Below are 14,583 nucleotides of genomic sequence, written 5' to 3' on the forward strand. Positions count from 1 at the left end.
ATAAGATGTGGGGTTGATGCCAGTAATAAACAGAAATCATGAAATCATGTCCTGGTCAATGTGTTAGGCTGTCCCTATACAGTAGCTGAGTGTAAGCAGATTAGTAATCTAGTGGTTAGAGGAGCGGGCTCAGAACCGGGGAAGCCAGGGTTCAAATCCCAGTGAGACTCCTTGTGATCTTGGGCAAACCTCTTAACCCTATATTGCCTGACATTTGAGGACAGGGAAACGCCTGCTGCACTTGAATGTAACTCACCTTAAAATTTAGCTGAAAAAGCATGAGCTATATTGGAAAATAATTTGAGCAGGGGCAAGCTCAAAGAGTGAGTTCTATTGTTTTCAAAGCTTCCATGCTTCCAGTACTTGGAACATGGTAGATACAACATATCTTATCAAAGTGTGAACTGGTCCAATGAATGTCTTCTTCATTCAAATGTATTCAGATACAGCAGGGGAAAAAGCTCAATTTCTGGTCTCTTCCATGATAATGTGCCAGTGGAGTACAGAGGTAGCAGCTTATGTAGACAGCTGTAAGTCCAGTCTTACTTGAGGCTGGAAGATTGAAGAGCCATCTCTGAGAAGCTCATGCATGAACCCCTTGTTTCTTCCAGGAGAAAGACAAAAGGGGATCCTTACAGTGCAACCGATAACCAGAAAACAGGTCTGTGGAAAATGTGCTTTCGTTGTACTCCTTTTATGTGAGAAACTGTAGTAACTATATTGGATTTTTTTTTTTTTTGGGGGGGGGGGGGGGGGGGAGAGGGGAGGAGATGAGTGCCTTGCAGGCTTTGTTTATCTGTCAAACTGACATAAGAATTATCCACAGATGATGAGCATGTGCTGTTGAAACCACACAGGTCCCATGTACCTCTGATCATTCCAGACTGATTATAGGTTACTCTGATCCTTTAATGACATGGAGGTGGGTGGGGAGATAACTGAGGGATCAGTATTGAAAACAAAGTTGTGCATTTTGAGACCAAAACCGCAGTCCTCCCTGACATGCCCTACTCTGTAACTGAGGAGACAGTGGTCTGATTTTATGGTTTGACATTTTAATACATTGAATTAATAACCCGCATTTAGGGCTCCTTTTACGAAGCAGCGCACTGAATGTGAAGAGGCCCATTTTGTTCCCATGGGTTTCTTCCCATTCAGCGCATGCTAATCGGTCGCGCCATTTTGTAAAAGGAGCCCTGCGTTTTTCGATTGTGTTAACGGATCCACAGAAAGATAAAAGCATCTGTGTTACCAGTCGTCTGCTCTCTGTATGTTTTCTTGAAAACCTTAGGCAGCATCTTAGTGGATCTTGTCCGTTCGTTTGATGCGCTCTCTAAATAAAACATCTAATTATACCTCTTAATTTTATCCTGAAATATTTTAATAAAAGTGGCGAGTCAAGGTATATATTGGTATCAGAGAATATAAACATGCAGAGCATTTTTTTTACAACAGGATGCCTGTGTGAGAAGTCCAAAATACCTGTTTTAAGTCTGTTTTATAAGGGCAGATCTAGTCCCAATATCACACAGTTCTCAATGCACAAACTTACACGTGCTTTCAAAAAGGTGTAAATCTGTGTATATATATATGCATACTTTTATAAAATAGTTTATTTGAACTTACTATTCCACCCAAGATAACTTGTAGATCTGGGCAGTTTACAAGCTAAAAACAGAAAAATTCAGAAAAGAACTACAATATTTGATAGGATAGATAGTATCACTCACTCAGCAGTAGACTAGTCAGTCACAAGGTGAAGGGTAAATAGAGGAGATAGGGGAAGGAGAGAGAGACAGTACTTAGAGCAAGAACTGGGGAGAAGGGAGGATTTTAACAGTGCAATATGATAACACAACTCCTTATGTGATTAATTGAAAGCCTGTTCGAAAAACCAGGTTTTCAAAGCTTTTTATAAAGTTCTTTAAGGAAAGTTCAGCAATGGAAGGGAGTTCCATTGCACAGGAGCTGCAAGCAATCGCCTCTACTCTGTCCAGACTACACTCCTGGGAGTACCTATACGGAGATTGCACGAAACTAGGCACACAGTTTTCCGGCATGTACTTTTGTGGTCCTGTGTGGTTTTGCAGTTTGATAAAAGCCCTTTCCCACATGCACTGCAGGCTTTACACATGGGAAATGGTTGTTAAAAGTAGCCCACAGAGTAAGAGTTAAGTGTCAGGCAAACACAAACAGAACGCTTGCAGCTCACTTAGGGCCCTTTTTCCAAAAGTGCACTAGCGATTTTTAGCATGCGCTAAAAATAAGTGTGCACTAAATGCTAGAGATGCCCTTATATGCCTATGGATGTCCCTAGTGTTTAGCATGCACTAAAAACGCTAGCATGCCTTTGTAAAAGACCCCTTATTTTTGAAATGGTATCTCTCTGTTCTGGCAAGAGTTTAATTTCCTACACCCTCAGGAGTAGAAAAAAAATCACCACAGGAAAAGACATTCGAGCCCAGAATGTGTGCAAAAAAAAGTACCAAGAGAAGAACAGGACTCTGAAGATTCACATAATTTTATAGAAAATAAAAATAAAACAAAGCAATGAAAATAAAAATAAAACAAAGCAATGAAAATAAGGTGATATCTTTTTTTTTTATTGAACTGACAAAACGTTATTGATGTGAAGAAATTGCCTTCAAAAGTTAATCAAAAAATGTATTAAGTCATCTTATTTTGTGTGCTTTCTTTATTTATATTTATAACCTTTTAACAGTGGACTAACACAGCTACCACACCGCTTCACCTCATTTTATGAATAAAATTTTGGCTTTAATTTCTCTGGTTGTGAAAAACGAAATCGTCAGACAAGACGTGCCATTTCAGAATAGTGCCTAGACTTGCAGCATGTGGCATTTTTGTTGCCAAAACCGACTGAATTCTTAAAAGCTCTCAATCAATGTAAAGGGGCTACTGACAGGGTGAAAGGATAGAATAAAAACTGCCTGTGCTGTCCACAAGTGAAAATTAAAAAAAAAAAAAAAAAAAAAAGGCACACAACTGCTTACAAAACAGTAGATAAAAAACAACAAAGCAGTGGAATCAAATGCATTTATTGGAACAATAAATGCATTTGATTCCACTGCTTTGTTTATCACAAGTGAAAATATTCACATTCTTCCAAATTGTTCATACTTTTAGCTGCATTTTGTTGGAGGTGGTTCCAAAGCATAGGCCCAGAGGAGGTGGGGGGGAAGTAAGAATTTGTCTAGAATTGTATTTTCAAAATTACATGCACTATTTCACAGAAAAAAGTAGGTGTGAATGTCTGCAGATGCTTTTTTTTTTTTTTCCTGGGCTGGAAAAATGTTGGCTTAAGCAAATTTTGCTGTTTTCTGGGTTGATTTTTAAAAAGCAGAAGCTGTGAGGGTTGGCACATAGTGCCCTGGGGTGTAATAGAGTCCTTGTGCTGCTGTGCACAAAGGGCTAATGCTGAGAGAACATTTTAAATCAGCCTGAAGGACTTGGAGATGCTTATTTCCAGGATTTCACAAATTTTATTTTGAGAGTTAGATGGCCTGTATATAAATGTCTTCTGAGAAAATATGAACTTCACTAGCTAACCTAGAGGATCTTTTCCAAAGCAGTGCTAGTGTTTTTAGCTTGCGCTAGAAATCCGCTGGTGCTAAATGCTGAGATACCCATTTATATTCCTATGGGCGTCTCAGCGTAAGCTAAAAACGCTAGCTCAGCTTTGTAAAAGGACCCCCTGAGTGCTTGTGAAATAAGATTTCAATTTTGAATAATGGTATTTTTTTTTTTTAATAGGCTGCTGGCAGAAGATTAACCCTCCGTTTGTCAGACACCAGTCAACAGAGTTCACCATCTGCTATAACAAAGAAAATGAAAGTCCACAAAAGTTGTATCTCACCGCATGTAACGAAGCAGGTAAATAACATGATATATCCTGACGCAGGGCACAGAGCTTTCAGTACAGGGGTGAGAAATGAAATGGGCTCATTGGATCCCAGGTTTCCTTTTCTAAATCTAGTCTGCTGCTCCCTCCCTCCATGACTGCAGGATAACTAGTTACCACTTGCAACATTTGCTTACAAGTTATACAGTGGGGGAAATAAGTATTTGATCCCTTGCTGATTTTGTAAGTTTGCCCACTGACAAAGACATGAGCAGCCCATAATTGAAGGGTAGGTTATTGGTAACAGTGAGAGATAGCACATCACAAATTAAATCCGGAAAATCACATTGTGGAAAGTATATGAATTTATTTGCATTCTGCAGAGGGAAATAAGTATTTGATCCCCCACCAACCAGTAAGAGATCTGGCCCCTACAGACCAGGTAGATGCTCCAAATCAACTCGTTACCTGCATGACAGACAGCTGTCGGCAATGGTCACCTGTATGAAAGACACCTGTCCACAGACTCAGTGAATCAGTCAGACTCTAACCTCTACAAAATGGCCAAGAGCAAGGAGCTGTCTAAGGATGTCAGGGACAAGATCATACACCTGCACAAGGCTGGAATGGGCTACAAAACCATCAGTAAGACGCTGGGCGAGAAGGAGACAACTGTTGGTGCCATAGTAAGAAAATGGAAGAAGTACAAAATGACTGTCAATCGACAAAGATCTGGGGCTCCACGCAAAATCTCACCTCGTGGGGTATCCTTGATCATGAGGAAGGTTAGAAATCAGCCTACAACTACAAGGGGGGAACTTGTCAATGATCTCAAGGCAGCTGGGACCACTGTCACCACGAAAACCATTGGTAACACATTACGACATAACGGATTGCAATCCTGCAGTGCCCGCAAGGTCCCCCTGCTCAGGAAGGCACATGTGACGGCCCATCTGAAGTTTGCCAGTGAACACCTGGATGATGCCGAGAGTGATTGGGAGAAGGTGCTGTGGTCAGATGAGACAAAATTGAGCTCTTTGGCATGAACTCAACTCGCCGTGTTTGGAGGAAGAGAAATGCTGCCTATGACCCAAAGAACACCGTCCCCACTGTCAAGCATGGAGGTGGAAATGTTATGTTTTGGGGGTGTTTCTCTGCTAAGGGCACAGGACTACTTCACCGCATCAATGGGAGAATGGATGGGGCCATGTACCGTACAATTCTGAGTGACAACCTCCTTCCCTCCGCCAGGGCCTTAAAAATGGGTCGTGGCTGGGTCTTCCAGCACGACAATGACCCAAAACATACAGCCAAGGCAACAAAGGAGTGGCTCAGGAAGAAGCACATTAGGGTCATGGAGTGGCCTAGCCAGTCACCAGACCTTAATCCCATTGAAAACTTATGGAGGGAGCTGAAGCTGCGAGTTGCCAAGCGACAGCCCAGAACTCTTAATGATTTAGAGATGATCTGCAAAGAGGAGTGGACCAAAATTCCTCCTGACATGTGTGCAAACCTCATCATCAACTACAGAAGACGTCTGACCGCTGTGCTTGCCAACAAGGGTTTTGCCACCAAGTATTAGGTCTTGTTTGCCAGAGGGATTAAATACTTATTTCCCTCTGCAGAATGCAAATAATTCATATACTTTCCACAATGTGATTTTCCGGATTTAATTTGTGATGTGCTATCTCTCACTGTTACCAATAACCTACCCTTCAATTATGGGCTGCTCATGTCTTTGTCAGTGGGCAAACTTACAAAATCAGCAAGGGATCAAATACTTATTTCCCCCACTGTAGATTAATTTTGTGAGACCCATGGGCAGTATACAGCAGAGGGAGAGTCCTTGCTAAAGTACCTTTCCTTTTCTGGTTTCAGAGCTGCTAAAGGGGATATTTTGAGAGAAGATAATTACCCTGTGACCATAACACCTCAGACCCCTACCTTTTGCAAGCAAGCCTTAATATAAAATCTCTTCCTTTCTTCTTTGCCTGCCAAAAGATTTCAAAATATACCAGGCCTGGCACTGGCCTCTATGGATTTGAGAGTTAGAAGGTGATGGTATAGTAATGCTGTTTTGCTGACTGCTGAGGGCTCTAGAGGTGAATGCCTTTATCATGGCTTGCACTGCCACCTGGGGCGCATGCAGAATCATTGATCCAGCACTTCCCAGGGGCAGTCCACCAGGAATTAGCTTCCGTGTCAGTGCAACCAAATACTCCTCTCCCTCTGCACCCTTTCTCAGGCTCTTCAGTCTCTCACCTCCATTCCTGCTCCACGGTCACACCTTCTCTTCCCCCACAAGTCCTAATTTTGCATAAAGTGAAGAAAATTAGAATTTCTAAACTGGCCCAGACCAAGTTTATCTTCAGCAGGAACAGCAGTAGTTCTTTAGAGAAATGGAGCATGCATGACATTGCCCATTTCCTACCATATTCTTCCAAATTCTAGCAATTCAAGGATCTATTGAACTTGAGTGATCTCTGAGTTACATTTAAAAGCTTGCAGTTTTCAGCTTCTATAAATTTGTCTAATACTCTGAAGAAAGCCACAGCATGATGGCTGAAACATTGGTTCCACTTGTTCATATGCGGCAAGACCCAAACAACCCCAACAATCATGACGCCATCCACGGAAGCCTAAGAGAACATTGTCTAATCCCTTTTGAACCCAGTTATTGTCAGAGCCAGCACTTTCCAGTGGGTATTTATTTATTGATTGGGATTTATTAACTGCCTTTATGAAGAGATTCACCCAAAGCAGTGTTCAGCAGGTACAGTTTAACATAAAACTTACAATTTTGTTAACAGCAGAACCATAGTAAAAATAACCAAATATAAACATAAATACTATAAATGAGGTAAACTTGAGAACAGCAAATTAAAACCTAATAGTAGGATTGCCATGAAATGGTGTCAAAAATATACACATTTACAGCACTGAAATTCAAATAACAGAGATATAATGCAATATCATTCTAATACTAATGAAACTTCTAATAAGTATGCATTAGAACACTCAAATCACATAGATATGATGCTGGTCATTTCCTGCAGTACAGCTTACCATGTAGATGAGGGTCCAAGTGCATGCAATCAAAGGTAAAATGAAGGTCATTTAGAAAGCATTTCTGTTTGTGAAAGGTCTGACCCATGTATATTCACACCCACAAAAAAGGACTTTTGTAAAATAAAATGGCTGTGCTTTGGTGTGGCTATGTGTATCTTATAAAATACATTCATACTTGCATAGCCTCTGCTCATGTGTTTGTGCCTGCCTTAGAGCAAGGGCAGATTTGTATGTTTGCATTTCTGCATATGACCTGACATAAGTGCTTGTATTCTGCGAAACCTGGACAGCTCGACGTAGATTAGAAAGACAAAAAGGACCGGGAATAGCCCAGAGAATTTTACACAACACTCTTTAAAACAAAGTTAACTTAAACTCAAATATTTTTGAAAAAGCCAAGTTTTCAAGAATTTATCTAATTTCAAGAAATACCTAAGTTTTTCTTCGGTAAACAATTCCAATAACTGGCAGACAGATACATAAAAGATAATTTAAAAATACCCGAGTAATGAACACCTTTAGGTGCAGGGAAATGGCAATACCTAAGGATCTCATAATTTTGACACATCCATAGTAGGGCGAATGATAAGAGAGCACATATAGTACGGTGTTAAGCCATGCAGTATTTTAATAAATGTGCAAAACTTAAATGTGATCTTGGTGTGTGCTGGCACCCAATGAGCTTTAATTGGGAGGAGTTATGCTCTCATATTTTTCTATAGAGTAGACCAATCTTGCTACTGTATTCTGCAGCGTCTGCAATTTTTTCAATAAAATTTGCAACCCACATACAATGAGTTGCAGTAATCTGACTTACTACTACTACTATTTATCATTTCTATAGTGCTACTAGAAGTATGCAGCGCTGTACACTTGAAGAGACAGTCCCTGCTTGACAGAGCTTACAATCTAATTAGGACAGACAAACAGGACAAATAAGAGATAAGGGAATTAATGAGGTGGGGATGATAAAATAAGGGTAAAGGACAAGTAAGGGTTAGGAGTTAAAAGCAGCATCAGAAAGGTGGGCTTTTAGCCTAGATTTGAAGATGGCCAGAGATAACCATGTAGCTCTCGGTGACCCAAAGGAGAGTTCTATGTTTAAGTAGCACTTTTCTCATGCCACTGTGGAGAGGGATGAAGACGAGAAGTGTTATTTGCTGCATGATAAAAATATGAAAGACAAGGGGTCATCATATGAAGCTGAAGGGAAAGAAGCACAAAAGGAATGCACGAAGATGCTTTTTTTTTTTTTTTCCAACAGGCAGTATAGTGGATACCTGGAACTGGCTTCACTGAAGGCGATAGCAGTCAGCCCATTGACAGAATTCATCTGTGCATGGGATAGTCCCAAAGGAACCTTAATGAGAGGGGAAAGAGAAGGGTCAGGGTTATGCACAGTGAGGAAGCAGAGACCACATGGATCTACCTATTGACATCTTTTTACTATGGGGTATGGGAGCAGTTGAGCAGTGATGTACTAGCAAGACGGTGGGAAGAGAATGTCAGAACTGTGATCCAGATAAGGCAAGAGGCCAGTGCTAGTGCCATGAGCCATGCACTGTCACTCTGACTCTGGACTGCCCTTCATACTAATACATTTTGTGACTACTACTACTTAACATTTCTAAAGCGCTACTAGGGTTACGCAGCGCTGTACAATTTAACAAAGGACAGTCCCTGCGTCATTAAAAATGGGCCAACTTGTTAAATCTTATCTGATGTGATGGTCTTATTCAGAAGTGATATGTTGCTGTTGGGTAGATTAGTGACACATCTTCGAGTAAGGCTGCACCTGGATTAGCAGATTCTTAGGATACAATGAGGTGTCAGAGCAGTGAAAAGAAGGTCATGTGAAATTTAAGGAAAACTGACCTGTCTTTCCCACATGCCTACAGTGCACCACATCTGTAAAGTGGTGTTCCACAGAGACTTTAAACAAACATAAATATGTGCCCACAAAGAGGTGTTTACTGAGTGGCCCACACGTCTATATGCCACTTTGTCACATTTGTTTCAGAGGGGTGGCACTTGTGTGCTATAGTGGTGTATGTCAGCTGCATAGTTCCCTGAGTTGCACTTAAACTATTTGAGTTGTTTGACATATTAAATATATCTGAAGGGAGGCAGAGTGTATGGCCAATCCATGTAATATGGAAGCAAATTACTATTTAGGGTGTGTGTGTGGAGAAGTAGCCTAGTGGCCCAGTGGCCCACTGCAGCTCCTTGTGACCCTGGGCAAGTCACCCAACCCCTCATTGCCCCAAGTACAAATACATATCTGTATATACTATGTAAACTGCTTTGAATGTAGTTGCAAAAACCACAGAAAGGCGATATGCCAAGTTCCCCTTCCCCCTTTCCTCTTTCTATGGCTGCCTGCCTGTTTCTAGAAATGTGATGCCTTTGTGCTACTCATATACTTTCTTCTAGTGCATTAAAGACTACACAATTACTATTGCTACTGGACTTTCTGCCAACCATCTTCACAATAGAAACGGGTCACAGGAGAAATGCCAGGTCACACTTGAATTAACAGGCCCCACTGAAGGAGGTAGTTTTATTCACAGATTAGTGAAAGGAAAATGATAGACTTTACATACATCATCAAAACTTAAAAACAAAAATAGTTTGACATTTTGTATCACATTCACCTGTTCTTTTCAAACCAAATTTTGAACAACAAAGTTCTTAAATCTCCCGATAGGGACAAATACGAAGGTATTACATCAAATCACTATCTTAACTGGGAGTAAAATATAATTGGTCAGTAATCAAAAAAAAAAAAAAAAGAGGAAAAAAGAATCAGCATTAAAAATTCAAAAATAACAGAGAAAATGTACTGATTCAACTCCCCCCCTCCACTAAATAGAACAGAGTGAATGAACATACAAAGCTATATCAAAAATATTTCAAAAATACATCAAAATCCTACACACTTTACTGAATCAAAATAAACTTTCAAGCTACAACCCCACAAGTAAGCTTACTGCATACAGTGTCCAAAATTCAAAGGAACATGTATAAAAAAACGGCCCAGACAGCCCAACAAAGTCACTTAGCTGAAGCTTGCTCATATGTCATTCAAGCGTCTCTCGGTGCAGCCCAAACCGAGCCTCCACATTTGTCACTGAGCAGTGCACTACTGGTTCACTTAAAAAGATAATTACACTTCAGTTACATAACAATGTGGAGGCTCGGTTTGGCCTACACTGAGGGATGCTTGAATGTCAGATGAACAGCAAGCTTCAGCTAAGTGACCAAATTGGCCTTTCCAGTCTGATTCTTTCATTTTGGGTGATGAACGTATAAATTTCCATTTGCAACCCAACACCCTTTCCTCACCACCTGTTTCTTGCCTTTCACTAACCGTTCAACTCTTTACCCACCATTGCCTTCTGTATACCCAAAATCCATTAAAAATGCTGACCACCCTGCTTGCTAAGTAGGCTTTCAGGTCTCAACTCAGATTCTCACAAAATGTGAACGTAATCTAATACCCAGACTGCCCTCCATACCTTAACTACCGAGTAGTACTATAATCCCAACAGCCTCCAAAATTAGTGAATCTGTTGCCCTAAGCATTAGGCTTTTACCATGGTCCCTCCATGCAGGTTACCCCAGCTTTCCTAGAAGTTTGATCCAGTCATACTGCTACCGAATAACTATCACTCCCCTGTTCTTGTGGGAAGACCATGTTATAGAAATAAGACAGCAACTCCCTTTAGTGCTGGTGGTAAAAACCATCTCCACAGTCTATAAAATATCCAGTTGCTCCAGAAATGTCTCTGGGTGGGCAGATGAGGGGAAGGAGCTCTGTGACCTTTGTTTCCTCTAGAAATTGAGGCTAGTTATGATTTTGGACAAAGTTCTAGAGGAAAAGTCCATAAACCTTTATTAAGGTAGACCTGGGAAAAGCCACTGCTTACCCTTGGGATTAAGTAGCACGGAGTCTTGCACTGATGGAAACAGGATACTAGGCCCAGATGAACCCTTGGTCTGACCCAGTAGGGCAACTCTTATGTTAATCTGCAAGTGTTGTTACAATCCCATATGCAAATTTTTGACAGAAGATAAATGTTCTTTGTTAAAACTACACTGTGAACAAATGCAGTTATATAGAGAGAATAGTGCTACATGGCAAACAGATGTTTCAAGAGGAAGTTTTTAGGACTGCTGAGGTTGCTTGAGGAATGGACTCTGTTAGCCCCAGAACCTTAGATTCATTTGAGTGTATGCACAAATTTCCAAGTGCAACACCAGCTCTCCCCTTCAACCTCATCGTCCTGTCACTTGCCTGACCTCTCAGTCCTTTACCCAACACTACTGTCTCTCTCTCTTTCTCTCTCAAGCATGTTGAGCATTTATTAAGTGAGCAAAAATATAATCTAGCTACTTTATTGGAGTTTCTTTGTAAATAGTATTATGACGAGCAGTGGTACTGTGAGCACTACTGGCCTATCTGATCTAAGCTACTACTTTCTGTCTTTCAGATTACCAGCTGCCTCTCATGATCGGTACCAACACAGTGACTCGAAAAGGCTCCACCTTCAAACCAGTTGACACAGAGACCAAAGATCAGATCTGCAGTGCAGAGATCGAAAGCCACTATGCTTGCCCACAGCGAGGCAGCCGCCATGAGTATGCGCTGCCCCTAACCACTCAGGAGCCAGAGTATGCCACCCCTATCATAGAGCGCCATCAAATACAGGAAAACACTTGCAGCTCTGAAGCAGGCTACAATGTGCCAGCCATTTCTGCAGCCTTCCAGCACCTGCTGTCTTGTCCTGACCAAGCCGAGTCTTCTACATCTGACCCTGGAGGTGTGGGCTACCAGACACCACACGGCCTAAAGAGTGCAGAGGAGAGTGACTATGATAAACCCAAAGTGAACAGCAGCAATATAGCCACACAAGGGAGCAGGTCGAACTATCATAGACCACAGGTGGGTTCGCTGGTGAACAGTGGTTACTTGGCACCAAGGGACTGCTTGAAACCAATAAACTGGAAGACAGCAGTGGCCGAGGTTTTATGACCAGGATTCAAGGAACTAAACATTTCAAGAAATTCTGGAACTGGAAAGCTGTGCGAAGCCCACGTTTACGAGGTCCCATGTGTGTCCTGAAAAGAAATGCCAATAAGGAACAAATTAAGATCATCTCTTTGATTTATTTACTTTTAAAGTTGGTTAGTAGACATAGTCTTTACAGCAGTTGTGGGTATGAGCTGCTTCATTTGTGCAGCTGGAACTCTCCTGAACGGCCTATGCAAATATGTATAGAAGTTAATAATGTTAAAGTAATTAATAACTTAAGTTGCTTTGTTCTGTTGCACTGGGAGGTTGAATGGGGAATGCTGTGTGGCACTGCCAGGGCAGGGATCGCTGGAGTGTGTGGTGGTCTGTTTGGTGGTGATGCTTGTCATTGTGGTCTTCTATAAATGTTTTTTTTGTTCTGCTTCGTTTCACTTCCCCTGGGGCTGACAAGTGAAAGGTGGATTTAAAAACAAAAATTCTGCTGTTCAAAAAGAGAAATCAATAGAGCTGTCTGATAGGCCAACTTGCATTTGAAGTTCATATTCCTGGTGGTTGGCTTTGTGTGACCATCTTGAATTGTCTTGTGAGTTGATGGGGCCCTTCCTGCTGACCCCTTGTTGAAGAAATTTGGTTTTGGCATAGTGCAAATTGTCAATCACAAGCCCACAACTTCAAAAGTACAGCTTTTGTCCAGCACCAAAAGATAAAAGCTGCTTATTGATTCATCTTCAGATTTTAAAAGTGGAAAAAAATCAAAAGAAAATTAAGACTTTAAGGGGGGAAACCTAAATAAAAGCTCAAGAGTGTTAGGCCATGCATCCAGGGCTGCGGGGGGGGGGGGGGGGGGGGGGGAAAGGGAGGGGGACAAAATTCCCCGGGCCCGGCACCACAGTCCCCGGTCTCGCCCGCCCTCGGCTCCGTGGAGCATCCGCCGCGGGGCCCCCCCACATTGAAATCATCACAGTGCCTCATCTGTCACCTCCGTGACTGAAAGCGCAGCAGCAGATCGGATTTGCCTCCCTTCGGGCCTTCCCTCACTGTGTCCTGCCCTCGCGGAAGTTACATCAGACGAGGGCACGACACAGGGAGGGAAGGCCCGAAGGGAGGCAAATCTGATCTGCCGCTGCTGCTGCGTTTTCAGTCACGGAGGTGACAGGTGAGGTGCTGTGATGATTTGAATGCGGGGGGGCCCGGCCTGGTGGCGGACGGAGGGGGGGGGGCGGTTCCGGCCCAGTCTCGCGGCGGGGGGGGGGGGGGGGGTTACTCTTTGCATGTTTTTGTGTGTGTGTTTATGTATAATGTGGTTGCAACTAATACAATTATGATCTTATATAGTGGTTTATATGGTAAAGTGCTCCAAATAAATGCTTTTGATACAAACGTTTAGCAGGAACTTGTAAATTTGGGTTGATAAACTCCTTAGGAAATAGCCTCTCTGTAGAAAGATATCATCAGCTCACTCCAAATGTGGCACAGTCAGCCGTTGTAAAAGCATTGTGGCTTTTAGTTTGTTTTCATTAGCTGAGGTCCATGTGTGCAGAGTCTTATTTTGCTTGGAGGTATAATATGGTATTTCATTATTTAAATTATTATATATTTCTGGTTTGGATAATTCTAATGAATTTCTAGGCTGTACTGGGTATGATGAAGATGCCGCGTTTAATCAAACGTATGGCATGCAGAAGCTAGAATAAACGCGGCATCTTCATCATACCCAGTACAGCCTAGAAATTCGTATTTGCTCTTGATACTAATTTTTCAGAGCATATAGTCCTTGCATTCAGTAACATCAATGGGCTTTTTTTTATTCTGGATTCTGCACCAGGTTGCTGTAATATCTGTAGTGTAGACCAGTGTCTGGACTCCTTTTACCCTATTTTAGGAAGAATCTATATCATGCTTGTCCTTAAACGGGAAACATCTCAGTGCTGCTTTCTCTTGCTACTTGTACAGTTTGGGTACGCAGAGAATGCTGGTAATCTTCCAGTCAATATTCAGCTGGCGGAGGTCAGCGTTTTTATGTCCACCACCAGCTGTATTCCCGGATATTCAATGCTAGGATATGTCCGGACACAGACACTGAATGTCCAGTTTTAGGTTGGCTGCTAAAGCTTATGTGGTTAAGTGTAGTATTCAGCCCTTGACCACATAAGCTGAACCACTTAGATAGGACTGCTGTTTAAGCGGCCTAATTTAAGCAGTTATGTTATGCAGACAAGGGTTGAATATCAACATTTAACCATATAAGTGCCAACTGCTCCCAAAATGGAGTAGAGGAGTGGCCTAATGATTAGAGCACCGGTCTTGTGGTTCAAATCCCACTGCTGCTCGTTGTGATTTTGGGCAAGTCACTTAACCCTCCATTGCCTCATGTACTAAATTAGATTGTGAGCCCTCCAGGGACAGGGAAATACCCAGTGTATCTGAATGTAACGCACCTTGAGCTACTGCTGAAAAGGTGTGAGCAAAGGCCAAATAACCAGTTAGTGCTGCTGAATATTTATTTATGTGCTGTTGAATGTACAGCTGGCCACAGACAAGAATTTAATCATGTCGAATATCGCCAGGCATGATTTTTTTGTTTGTTTGTTTTGTTTACACTTTATCACAAAGTTCC

At 41.9% G+C, this 14,583-nt stretch overlaps 1 protein-coding gene across 1 annotated transcript in view; it reads left to right on the forward strand.

Annotated features, from left to right (window-relative positions):
• The window catches only part of DCBLD1 (discoidin, CUB and LCCL domain containing 1), a 99,592-nt gene extending 86,651 nt beyond the window's left edge, over positions 1 to 12,941 (forward strand). The window contains exons 13-15 of the mRNA XM_030198544.1: positions 612 to 661; positions 3,775 to 3,894; positions 11,425 to 12,941. Coding sequence (XP_030054404.1) covers positions 612 to 661; positions 3,775 to 3,894; positions 11,425 to 11,966 — 712 coding nt within the window. The 3' untranslated portion in view covers positions 11,967 to 12,941. The remainder of the gene's footprint in view (positions 1 to 611; positions 662 to 3,774; positions 3,895 to 11,424) is intronic.
• Positions 12,942 to 14,583: the final 1,642 nt, after the last annotated feature.

Source organism: Microcaecilia unicolor, chromosome 3, assembly GCF_901765095.1.
Source record: "Microcaecilia unicolor chromosome 3, aMicUni1.1, whole genome shotgun sequence".
NCBI lineage: Eukaryota > Metazoa > Chordata > Amphibia > Gymnophiona > Siphonopidae > Microcaecilia > Microcaecilia unicolor.